This window comes from Manihot esculenta, chromosome 17 (genome assembly GCF_001659605.2).
Source record: "Manihot esculenta cultivar AM560-2 chromosome 17, M.esculenta_v8, whole genome shotgun sequence".
NCBI lineage: Eukaryota > Viridiplantae > Streptophyta > Magnoliopsida > Malpighiales > Euphorbiaceae > Manihot > Manihot esculenta.
Genome location: NC_035177.2, coordinates 32,030,204 through 32,042,389, shown reverse-complemented (window position 1 = coordinate 32,042,389; position 12,186 = coordinate 32,030,204). Strand labels below are relative to the sequence as shown.

The 12,186-nt window shown below is 30.4% G+C and overlaps 2 protein-coding genes across 5 annotated transcripts; one reads left to right on the top strand and one right to left on the bottom strand.

Annotated features, from left to right (window-relative positions):
- Positions 1-4,418: 4,418 nt before the first annotated feature.
- On the top strand, positions 4,419-8,143 carry LOC110605622 (polygalacturonase At1g48100). The gene is made up of 7 exons (XM_021744255.2): positions 4,419-5,051; positions 5,950-6,081; positions 6,254-6,424; positions 6,543-6,587; positions 6,663-6,870; positions 7,086-7,276; positions 7,373-8,143. Exons 1-7 carry the CDS (start codon positions 4,725-4,727, stop codon positions 7,739-7,741), a joined length of 1,443 nt encoding a protein of 480 aa, XP_021599947.1. The 5' UTR covers positions 4,419-4,724; the 3' UTR covers positions 7,742-8,143.
- LOC110605621 (peptide deformylase 1B, chloroplastic/mitochondrial) lies at positions 7,364-11,709 on the bottom strand. 4 transcript variants are annotated; one of them, XR_002486421.2, is made up of 8 exons: positions 11,430-11,709; positions 11,195-11,333; positions 10,660-10,852; positions 10,133-10,243; positions 9,430-9,492; positions 8,577-8,722; positions 8,354-8,482; positions 7,364-7,499 (listed from the first exon to the last, which is right to left on the bottom strand). XR_002486421.2 is itself a non-coding variant. In XM_021744253.2 (7 exons), exons 1-6 carry the CDS (start codon positions 11,704-11,706, stop codon positions 8,621-8,623), a joined length of 885 nt encoding a protein of 294 aa, XP_021599945.2. In that variant the 5' UTR covers positions 11,707-11,709; the 3' UTR covers positions 8,228-8,482; positions 8,577-8,620. The 4 variants fall into 4 exon arrangements, 2 of the variants coding, with proteins under 2 accessions (XP_021599945.2, XP_021599946.2); XR_002486423.2 differs by lacking the exon at positions 7,364-7,499 and adding an exon at positions 7,531-7,666; XM_021744253.2 differs by lacking the exon at positions 7,364-7,499 and having other exon boundaries at positions 8,228-8,482.
- Between the last annotated feature and the right edge of the window lie 477 nt (positions 11,710-12,186).

The following is a 12,186-nucleotide window of genomic DNA, read 5'->3' as shown; positions in this document are numbered from 1 at the left end:
TTCATCTTGTTTTATGAACCTAACTACCTTATCTTTGCAATCCATGGTAACACTACGAGTAGAGAGCCAATCCATCACTAGAATAATGTCAAAATCAGTTAATTTAGAACCACAAGTTTAGTTGGAAGGTACCTGTCCTCAACTATAACTGGACTGAACTGAACTGATATACTGACTCTCTATCACAGATGGATCACACTTGGGCCCACTGAGATAAATAGGACACTCTAGCCTAGAAACTATCAAACTCAAACTGCCTATGGCCCTCAGAGAAACAAAAGAATAAGAGGCACATGGGTTCATAAGAGCATACACATCCAAATACCCAATAATGAGTTTACTGGACACCACTGTGTTTGATATGTTAGGTTCCTTTTGTGTCATGGTGAAGATATGTACTGATGCTGAAGATATGTACTGATGTTGAAGGACCTTCTCCTTGGGAACCTACTAAAAAAGAGTCTATTCCTCTTCCTCTACCTCGCCCTCCATTTTGAAATGTGGTTAAAATTGTTGACTAGGCCACACTACCAGAAACTGTCTGCTAGGACTGTACCAAAATTAAAAAACTATCATTCGAAATTATAAAATAAATCCAATTAAAATTAAAAATCAAATAAATTAAAAAAACTCATTTGTGATATATTTATTAAAAAAAAAGGTATAATTATTGAAATTCATAAAGTTTGAAGTGTTTTTAATAATTATCCATTTAGATTACATTAAAATATTAATTTTTAGTACAGATTAGAACAATGATATGATATTTCTGTTAAAGTTTAACGATTAAACTTAATTATAAGATATAAATAATTTAGGTGATTAATTTAGAATATGTTAATTAAATTTTATAGTTCAGAGTATATATCAATTAAAATGCTAATAGTTTATATATAATTTTTTTTAGTTATCCTAAATTAAAATACTAATTGTTTAATTTTTTAAATTACAATAAAATAATATACTATATTAAAAAATAATATTATATTAAGTCAAAAAATTATTTGAAACTTAACAAAAGTATAAGGCCTAATTGACAAAAAAATTAAATCGGTTATATTAAACGCTCGAACAAATTTATTTAGTAAAATTAAATGTGTTTAATTAATAAAAAAGTTAACTTTATCTAATTTTAAGTAAAAATAATAAAAAATTAATTAGACTTATTTCTCATTTAATAATCGATGTCCTTTACTTATTAAAATGCCCATTTTTCCAATCTGCACCAGGAAGAACACTAAGCAGTATACGAACAATCACCTCAATATCTACAAGGAGTAATAATTCATTCACAAGACCAGTACTACATTTCCGGTAATAACATGTGTTTTGACAAAAAAATCTCATCTCCGTTTCTAAACCTTAATATTCGAAAAAAGAAAAAACCCTAAACCTTAATATTTGACCCATCACCGGCATTGAACGATCTTAGCCGCTCTTGAGCTTGCAATAAACTTTTCAAATAAAATTGGATTAATAAAATATTTTTATTTTTTAACTTTAGAATATTTTAAAAAATTACTTAAAGAAAGTATTTTCTTAATTAAATAATTAGACTACATTTTAAGAAAATAATTACTCAAAAAGAATGTTATTTTTTAATAATTCTATTAATATCAATGGGTTTTCTATATATAAATTTATTAATACTTTTTTATTTTTAGGATGAAAAATGAACAATTGAAAAAAAAGTTATTTTGGTGAAAAACATGTTTTGTTTGAAAACTTATCTAAAGAAAAAAAATTAAATGAATTTTATATAATCATGAAAGATTTTAATTTTTTAAAATAATTTATCCTCTATTTAAAATTAATAATTTTATAATAATTCAATTCAATTAAATTTTTTTATCAACTCTCTTATTTAAAATAAAAAATTAATTCTTTTAATTGAAATAAAATTTCATTTAAAGGAAATATAATTTATGCATGACTATGTAGAATTATTTAAATTTTTTCTTACAAATAAATTGCTTCAAATAAAACATTTAATTTTTTTTAAAAATATTTTATTTATAAAAAATCAATTAAATTGAATTCTTATAAATTTATAAATAATATTTTATAATTTTTATGCATACATAGAATGTGCAAAACATTTATAATTAAGCTTTTGAAATACGGTTGATTAAATTAAAGGTGAAGTATAGGAAAAGAAATCCAAGCTGTCCTAAAAAAATTAAAATTATAAAACTGCACAGTATTAAACTAATTCTTTCAGAATTCTTGGCTATCTATCCCACTATTTTATTATTTAAAATCAAATTTAAATTCTTTTTTATAAAAAAAACAATGATTTACAAAACTCTCGCCTGACCAAGATAGAGAGAGGAAAACTCACGGTTCGAGCCGAAAAGAAAACGATCTGCCTGCCCAAAAGGCCAGAGAGAGCTACACAGGATAGTAGAGAATGCAGGAGTAGCCCTAGAAGAACCAGCAGAGGACGAGAGAGAGAAAAAAAAAAACTTTAGTAAAGAATTTGTCTAAATGGAGATTCACCTAATGCAAGTATTAATCAAAGGAGATGGCACAGGGCAATTAAGAAAAAGATTAATCTAATTAAGTCCAATAAGGTGGGTTGACAAAGGAAAGAGTCATAGAAATGGCAACAAGCAAACCTTTGTGTTTGAATGTGGAGAAGCTGAGCTACGTAGCCGTCTAATCCCAAGAGACAAGCCACAATATCTGGGATTAACTGAATTATAACAGCATTTTAACTGTCATTTTCAATGTGAATGTTAAGTTCAAAGATTTTTGCCTTGTCTGTAGCCGCTTTTCAAGGCTTTAAAATTCAGACATTACCTGGCTATTGAACATTGTTGGCTAGAGCTCATGAAATAGCTTTCTGCAGAAAACATGGATATCATATCAAAGACTTTGCTCTCTAATTATGGGTTGTATCATATTTTCCTTACATTTGAACTCCATTTGTTTTTATATAAAAGATCTTTTAAAAATTCCTTTTGTATTTTTTGACATTTAAAGCATTTAAAAAAATTATCAATAAAATTATTTCTATATAAAAAAATAAAAACAGTTTTTTTGAGAATCTTATTATTACTATTGAAAGTTTTTATATATGAATATTATAACCACTACTTTATTAGCATCACAACCGATGAATGACAAATAAAATATTTGAAAAATAATTTCTTTAATCCATCCTTTATTTGACATTGATTTATTTTATAAAAAAAATAATTTAAATAAATTTTTATAAAATTATTCAAGATTTTATTTTTTTTTTGAATAAAAATTAAAAAAAAATGAACTCTTTTCATTTCAAACAGAAGAATTGTTAGATAATAAATAAAAATTTTTTTATTATAAACAGTCATATTTAATGAATTCGAATTTTTTTTTTTAAAATGTGATTAAGATTTTGAACCTTAATTAATAAAATAGAAATTAAACCCACATGTCACTTAAGCTAATATATTATTAAAACTATCTTTACAAGTCAGTTTGGAGTTCTTTACACTACAATTAATGTTATGAGCAGCAAGCTTAATGTCGATGCTCACGTTTAACAATATATACATATGAGTTTATTTAAAAATATAACTTTAAAATTTATTATTATTAACAAATTAATCCTATATTTTGAAAAGCTTATTAAAGCATTCCTAAATTTCAATTTTCATGTACTTCTGTTATTGCCTTTACGTTCTTAGTATTTTCCAACATATTCTGTAGTCAAAATTCAAATAAATGGTTTAATCCTTTAATTTTGTCTCCATTAACATTTTTGTTCGTCTATTTAAAAAATATATATATTAAATTATCTGTATTTTATAAATTGTCTGTCTATTTTAAGAAAATATATTAAAGATCTATCTACTACAAATATGTTTTACAAAAGTCTAGTTAAATTGATGGAAAGAAAAAAAATATTTAATAAAATTAAAATTTTATATATTTTAATATATTTTTAAAAATATAAAAATCAACCGGTTAATACTGATATTATTCAAAAATATTTTTATAATTCACCCTTTATATTTATTTATAATTAAAATGAAAATGCTTAAACAGAAAAAAGCAATCAAATTGAATTAATTTAAATTTTTAATTTAATTTTTTATTCTTTTTAATTTTTATTTTCAAAATTTTTAATTATTTTAATTCGATTCAAGTTTGATCATAAAAAAAAATCAATAAAACCGAATCTAAACTATTAGTGAATAATAGTATATCATTTAATGCAGAAACCAACATCCTATATGATTTTATTCAGCAAGCATCAGGCAAAAATGTTATCTTCATGAGAAGCTAAAAGCTCACAACATAATTTACAGGATTTGGTGTGATAAAACACAACCACCTTAAGCTAAGGAATGAAAGTGAGTTGAATTTGAAATAAGATAGGTTTTTTTTTTTTTTTTCCATTTATTGTCAATAAGCTTATGCTGGTCATGCAAGTAACTAAGTGAATCAACAGAAGAATAGAGAGAGAAAACAATCAATAATATAATACACATCAAAACATAGGAAACAAATAAACAAACAGAGAATATTGAAGAAGGAAGCTATCTTTAATCTGTGTATCATATGCCTAAATAGCACCATGAGCTGAGCCTACTTTCTCCCTATAAATACATGCCCACTAATCTCAAAATCAACCCATCTCACACATTGGCAAGCACAGAGGATCCATTTATCTTCTTTTTCATCATCATAAGCCATCTAAATTAAAGAGAAGATTTATCTTCCACATAAACAAGATGGGTGGTTTCAATCTTGAAAACATTTCACTGATCACCATCCTCATCATTCTTTTGTTTGTTTGGTCTTCAAGATTTGAACCTTGCCATGCAAGACAAGGCAAATACTGGAGGCAAAGCAAAACTGCCCCAGCAGACTCTCAGTTTTTGCAGAAAGAAAAACTTCATGGAGTTAGCCACCACCATAGCAGTAGCTTGACAAAGTTCATGGATTCTTATTACATTTCGCCTGATGAAACTATGGAAACACACAAAGGACAGAGCTCTGCAACTTTCAATGTCCTTGACTATGGGGCTAAAGGCGATGGGCATACAGATGATACAAAGGTGATTATTTCATGAAGCTTTTACACATTTTCTCCCTTATGAATAGCATATAAGAAGGTTGAACATTTCAAAATCCAATATAGTACCAAGCAATATAGACATTCAAAGCTAAACAAGTTGGCTAGTCACTTACGTATTAGATTCTCAGTTATTTGCCTGTCATAATCCAGATAAACTATGGATTTTTGTTAAGTTTGTGATGGTATTGACTGTGCACACTATGATTCTATATTTGGAGTTGGAAGAGGGAAGTGTTTTCTTTCCTATGAAATCTGTAGTCACAAATTGAATGGTCTGCTTTTAACAGGAAGAAAGCTAAAGTTTAACCATGAACTTTTAGCTGTCCAAATAAGCCCATTTAAAAGCTTTTTCCTCAAATTAATCAATACATTTTGATTTAAGCTCCAAACAGTCCAATCATGATAGCAAAAAAAAAAAAAAAAACTGCAATGCTAGTTTTTCAATTTTTTATTAATAAAATATAAAAATTAATATTTTTAAAATAAAATTTTGAAAATTACTATTTAAACTTTTTTTTTTGGATAAAAAATTAGATTGATTTGGACTTAAATCAAAAGTTATGGTTAATTTGAGCAAAATTTAAATTAATAAAATATGAAGAGGGGTGTCTTCATGTGTATAAAAAAAATTATGATTCCCTATATGAACAATGTAGTAAAATGGGGTTCATCTTGAGTAGCACCTGCTAAGGAAGTGAGCAACAGTTAAATAAAGTCAAATATTAAACAAGACAATCACAGTTTCCTAAAATAAGCAGGAGAGTGACACTAAAAAGGTTGGGTAATATGCTACTAGTGGAAGGCTGACCTTGAATCTTTTTCCTTTTTCTTTTGGGAATTCTTATACTTGTAATTTAAACTGCTAACATGTGAGGCAGGCATTTGAGGCAGCATGGGCAGCTGCTTGCAATGTTGAGGCATCAACTATTGTAGTTCCATCTGGGTCTATTTTCCTTCTCCACCCAATATCCTTTTCAGGCCCTAATTGTGCAGAAAACATTGTATTTCAGGTAAGATTTACAAAAACTCTTGTGAGCGCAACTATTTTGTTTAAATACAAAAAGAAGAAAATAGCATGCTATCCACAAGCCGCATATAATTTGGGGGTTGAAACTATAGACTAGTATTTATTTTTTCCTTATTGGTGATTGTAACTTTTATTGAAACTGTGATCTCACGCAGTTGGATGGTAAAATCATAGCTCCTACTACTCCTGGATCTTGGGAATCAGAGCTTTTACAATGGATTGAGTTCACAACAATTAAAGGGATCACAATCAAAGGTAAAGGAGTCATTGATGGACAAGGCTCAGTCTGGTGGAATGATCTACCAACACACAGTCCAGACTCGAAGGTAAAGGATTAGGAAAAAACGGGAAAAAAAAACTGCTCATTTTAAATTTAAATAGTAGTTGCCAGTTCAACTTCTATCAGAAATAACCCTGCCCTGTTCTGCAAATGGTATCTAGCAGGTAACCAATGAACTCAGAAAAAAAATGCCTAGCACCAAGCCAACAGTAAGCCTCCTCCTCACAAATCCTTCCTTAAGAATCACAAATGTTTTTGCTCAAGGTGTAGTTCTATCTTTGTAGGCTCTAAGGTTCTATGGAAGCACTGATGTGACTGTCACCGGCATAACAATTCAAAACAGCCCTCAAACTCACCTCAAATTTGACAATTGCACAAGTGTTCAGGTTTATGGTTTCACTGCTGCATCCCCTGGGAACAGCCCACACACAGATGGAATTCACCTGCAGAACTCTCAAGATGTGCTCATCTATGGCACTGATCTTGCTTGTGGTAATTCCAGGAATTAAACTAGTAAACCTACTATCCATAATGAATGTTGTTTTTTGTAGTAGCGCAATAATAACAAGTAACTACTGAAAGGAACACCCAAACACACTAGACGATTAAGCAAGGATCCAGAATAAGATTGTCTCATAGGCTAAATTCCTCATCAAATCTACATGCATCAAATTGGATAAAGTAATTAATTTCTATAGCATTCACAGGGGATGATTGTATATCTATTCAAACTGGATGTTCAAATGTGTACATACACAATGTAAATTGCGGACCTGGACATGGCATCAGCATCGGAGGGCTTGGAAAAGACAACACCAAAGCTTGTGTTTCAAACGTCACTGTGCGGGACATTGCAATACAAGACACATTAACTGGTGTCAGGATAAAGACATGGCAGGCATGAATACCAACAACATCCAAATGTATCCCAATATGAAGTTCAATATCACATAGAATGCAACCATCTAATATTAATTTCATTTACCTACTGCAGGGAGGATCAGGCTCAGTGCAAGGAATCACATTCTCAAACATTCAAGTTTCTAGAGTTGAAACTCCGATCATGATTGACCAATTCTACTGTGATAGCAGCAAATGCTCAAACGAATCTTCAGCTGTGGCTGTGTCAAACATAAACTATGCGGACATTAAAGGCACATATACAAGAAATCCTATACACTTTGCATGTAGTGACAACTTGCCATGTACTGGTGTATCACTAGATACTATAGAGCTGAAGTCAGTTGGAGAAGATTCCCAACCTTTCTGTTGGAACACATATGGAGATCTGAAAGGTACAACTGTCCCTCCAATTAACTGCTTGCAATCAGGCAAATCAAGCAAGAAAGTTGTATATTGCTGAATTTAGCTTAGTTATCTACACATATGGCTATTGATATTGTACGCCCACATAGAAGGTTGCTCTATGCATGCATCAGTACTCAAATGTCTTCCGGAAGAATATATACTATCGTTATTCTGTATCTGTAGGTTCACATTTTATACATAACATCCCACCATTTTCCTGTTTCAGATCAATAATAAATAAATAAATATAAGCTTTAAGCTACTAGTACTACCCTAAGATTCCATTCCACCATGACATCATTCTTTATGATAGTAAACCACAGATGATGAACATGTGAAGTCTAAAAGAAAAATCAGTTTCAGTTGGGCACTGGAGAACGCATAACAAATGAAGATATAAGGGATAGTGAAGCAAACTGAGACATTCGTGCACAGATGTACAATAAGACCCCCCCCCCAAAAAAAAAAAAAAATATATATATATATATATATAAAAGCAAGAAAGGGAAAAAAAAAGAATGAATCAGAAGGGGAAAGAAAAAATAAAAGAAGAAACAATTTTTTAGGACAGGTGTATGCATTGGCAAATGGAATATCCCTACAAACAATACAAGCTATAAACATTCATTACATGTATGATATATCAACTAAAAGCTAATGCAATTACTTTCTTTTGTCAATTACTTGCAACACAACCATCTATTGCAACCACCAACTTGTAACATGTGCTTTCATGTTCAATGTCCGCAAATTCTGAGGCACAAGATCTGCAGGATCAGCCTAAAGTTCACCTGTTCTGCAAAATACCACATCGAACAAAATATTATAAACAGGGAAAAACTGTAGCAAGAGAAATAATATTTAAAAAAAATCAGTTATTCAGTTCATACATTTTTTATATATCTGATGCATCTGAAAAAGCCCATATTTGCAATCATGATTTCCCAAAACCAACAGCAACCTTCTTTCTTTTGCGTGTTTCAATTCTTTCAGGACTTGGGAGTCCAGTCTTATCCTCATATTTATTTTCTAAGGCCTGTCAAAAATATATAAGTACCAAGCAATGCATTATTCCAATCCACAAAAAAGCCTGATAATAATCCAGGATTTACATATGGATTTCTTTGCCATAGCAACATTAACAAACCAAACTATACAAAAACACAATAACACAATTAGATTTTGTAAAATGTCTAAATAGAAATAAAATCATTTGTATCTGCACTTGGAAATACAGTATATTGTTGCAGCAGCTACAAGTATACTTATCCAGGCATAAACAATGTACACTTGCTCATATTAATCTCTCCATACATGTTCGATGGGTGAGAGATTGTCTATCTTAAGGTGTAACTACACTATGATTATTGATGGCAAAGAAACGATCACTACTGCAGAGCAGGATTTTTTACCCATTCTTTTATATTGGATTCCAAAATTTGATATAACCCTTTATAATTCACAAATATCTGATATTCCTATAAAGCAAATGGAGAAAGACAATGTCCTGATCTGTGATTCACAATCACATACATGTTTGCAATTACATGTTTCTGGCAGCATATTACAAAAGGGTCAGTAACTGGATTGCGAAATAGGAGTTCAAACATTATAATTGCTTGTCACTCTCATGCAATGGCTAAAGTTTTGTAATGAAACAACTGGGAAGCATGTCTAGCTCTGTATAGCAAAAATATTTTCATGGCATTTGGAAGTTATGACAACTTGCACCCTGCCACTCACCTGCAGATCTCCACGAATACTATCAAGAACTTCTTCTGTCATTCTATCAAAGAACAGAATCCCCTGCAAGATAATGATCTATCTTAGCAAAAAGACAAACACTTAACTTTTGACAGAAGAAAAAACAACATAGATCTGTTGGAAGCTTGGTTATAGTATACACACATAAAAAGGAATTAACAGGAGGTGAAAACTTGAGGAAGAGCATAGTAAGGTCGTGGTCTGAATAATTGTGTCTCTGTGCTAGACTGGACATGCACTTCAATATGAAAAATCTTCAAAAGATTTGCAGTAAACTTAACCAACAATATGATAGTTCTTTTGGAGGATCCAAATAAAATTGTGGGAAAAGGGCAGTAATATTATGCGTTAAGAGAATACTAGCATTTGAAATATTTATTTTTGAAAAATAAATATAAAAATAGTGCTGCAAGGAACATTCTCTGTCAAACAAAACAAAAATCCATCTTGCATTTGAACCTGAGCTCAAGAAAATTATGACCCCTAATTTAGCAATCTATCTTTATTTTATGTATATAGAAGCTGTAATATGTGTACAGTAGTGTAGCCAAATCCACTCAGAATCCTCAATGATAGGCATTCAAAGACATATAAATGCAATTGTAGCTTGCAAAACTCACAATGTAGCAAATCCTTATATATAATCTTCTGTTATAAATAAGCTCTAAAGTGAAGAAAAGACCTGCAAATGGTCAAATTCATGCTGGAAAACCCGTGCAGGAAGACCTGACAAGTTGACAGTAAATCTAGCACCATTAATGTCCCTTGCGTCGATCTTTACAGATTCTGGTCTCTGCAGTTATAAAATAGAAGATATTCTAAATTGACTCGAGGATCATACTGAACCAAACAACAAAAGATAAATTCAATTGAAGTAAATTGAATTCAAAACTATATAATAAGTAAATTGGCTTTTTAAACTGTTTAAACAATGAATATATCAAAATATAAAAATCAGTAGTCACAACAATGCAGAACAATTTTATAACAATGGATTAAGAATCCAGCCCATTTGACAGGTGAAATAGTATTTTAAAAAGTGTAAAAACTACACTGCAACCAGTTATTCAAAGTTTAGTTGTTAATATGGACCATTAATAAAGGATTAGACAATCAAATTAACATTTTTTGCTGAGTTGTCGCTAATTCCAATTGAACTTAAATTTGAAAAGACACCCTTTTCAAGCAAAAGTCAAGCAGTGACAGTACCTCAACATCAGCATAAATCCTAGGAAATGATAGGCAACCTTCATTGAAAAGCACCATTTTTTTTGAATATTTGTTAACTCTTGGATTGACGAGAACAATTTCCTCTCCCTCACCACGTTCTCCAACTGGATTAAACACCATAAGTTGAACATTAATTCCTACTTGGGGTGCTGAGAGCCCAATACCATCCGTTCTGTTAAAAAGGAAGCCAACAAGTATTTTTCACAACCTGTAAGTAGCAAGGATTATTTATAAGCATCTATCTACTAACAACAGCATCAAGGAATGGCACATTGATATAAATTCATATGAACATCCCTGATGGTAATGACAAATTGAGGGAGAAAAACATTTATGTTCCAAGTAACAGCAATAATTTCCAACTAAAATGCAAAAGCAAATAACTGAACCACCCACAGAGAACAACTAAATTCAAACCACAAAGCAGGATACCAACTTCCATCGTCTACCAGGTTATTGAATAATTATCCGCCATCATGATCACTTAGAAAAGACTTCTTCAAAATACACTTACTTGTACATTACATCGAACATTTCATCAACCAGCTTCTTCAAGTTCTCATCGAACGTATCAATTCGTTTGCTCTTCGCCCTCAGTATAGGGTCTGGATATTCCACGATTTTAAGCGGTGCTTCGAAATGAAGATCAGAAGCTAGCAACATTCGAGTTAAACCACCGAAAATATCAGAAGAGAAACAAAATTATAAATAACAATAATTTCATAGTATGAAATTTGAGGGCCGCTTACGGGAAGCTACTTCGCCTTCTTTGAATAAGGAGCCTCGCTTGGCCTGAGAGTGAACCACCACTGTAGAAGGTTTTGAGGTGGAAGAGAACCGGGGGGTTGAGGATAATTGCTTGAAACAGAAAATGGAAGTACGGAGACCGGTTTGGCGGTGGAAGAACGGAAGGAGAATCGTTCTCGGCAGTGAAGAGGAGTGGAAGAATGCCGCACGAGTCGCCATGGCCGCAGAGCAAAGCTTGTGGCTGAAATTGGTAAAATTGAAATGTGGCAATGAGAACATGTAAGGAAAAAGGGATATATTGGTAATTTATGCTCTTTCCTGCATTTTCCGAAATTTTTTTATTCAGTGTAATAATATTATAGAAAATTATTATTTAATAACTAAATTTTATTATTATTAAGGTTTGTTGAGTATTAAAATTTTTCATATATTAAAATTTTTGTATATTAATTTGTTAATAAATTTTGTTTTTAAATAAAAAATAAATTATTTTATTTTTTAAAAAAATTTTATAAAAAATATTTTTTATAAAAAATATTTTTCAAATACAAATTATTTTTATAAATCAATGAAGTCTAATATAATTTTTTTTATTATAAATATGAATGGTAAGTTTTTTTTATTTTAAACAATATTAGTATACTAACGGTAATAAAATATTTTAAATTAATTCTATTCGATCGATTTTTAATTGAATACGGTTGCGTTAAGTTTATTAGCAAATTTGAATTACAAATTTGAATTAAAGGATGAAATTCA

Bases quoted from the DNA above. Each gene is read 5' to 3' on its own strand.
- LOC110605622 (XM_021744255.2), top strand. From the start codon at position 4,725: ATGGGTGGTTTCAATCTTGAAAACATTTCACTGATCACCATCCTCATC. The intron at 5,052-5,949 runs GTGATTATTTCA...CATGTGAGGCAG, and splicing joins GGCATACAGATGATACAAAG to GCATTTGAGGCAGCATGGGC. The intron at 7,277-7,372 runs GCATGAATACCA...TACCTACTGCAG, and splicing joins TCAGGATAAAGACATGGCAG to GGAGGATCAGGCTCAGTGCA.
- LOC110605621 (XM_021744253.2), bottom strand. From the start codon at position 11,706: ATGTTCTCATTGCCACATTTCAATTTTACCAATTTCAGCCACAAGCTT. The intron at 10,853-11,194 runs GTAAGTGTATTT...CCTTTTTAACAG, and splicing joins ATGTTCGATGTAATGTACAA to AACGGATGGTATTGGGCTCT. The intron at 8,723-9,429 runs GTGAGTGGCAGG...TATTTTTGACAG, and splicing joins GTATTCGTGGAGATCTGCAG to GCCTTAGAAAATAAATATGA.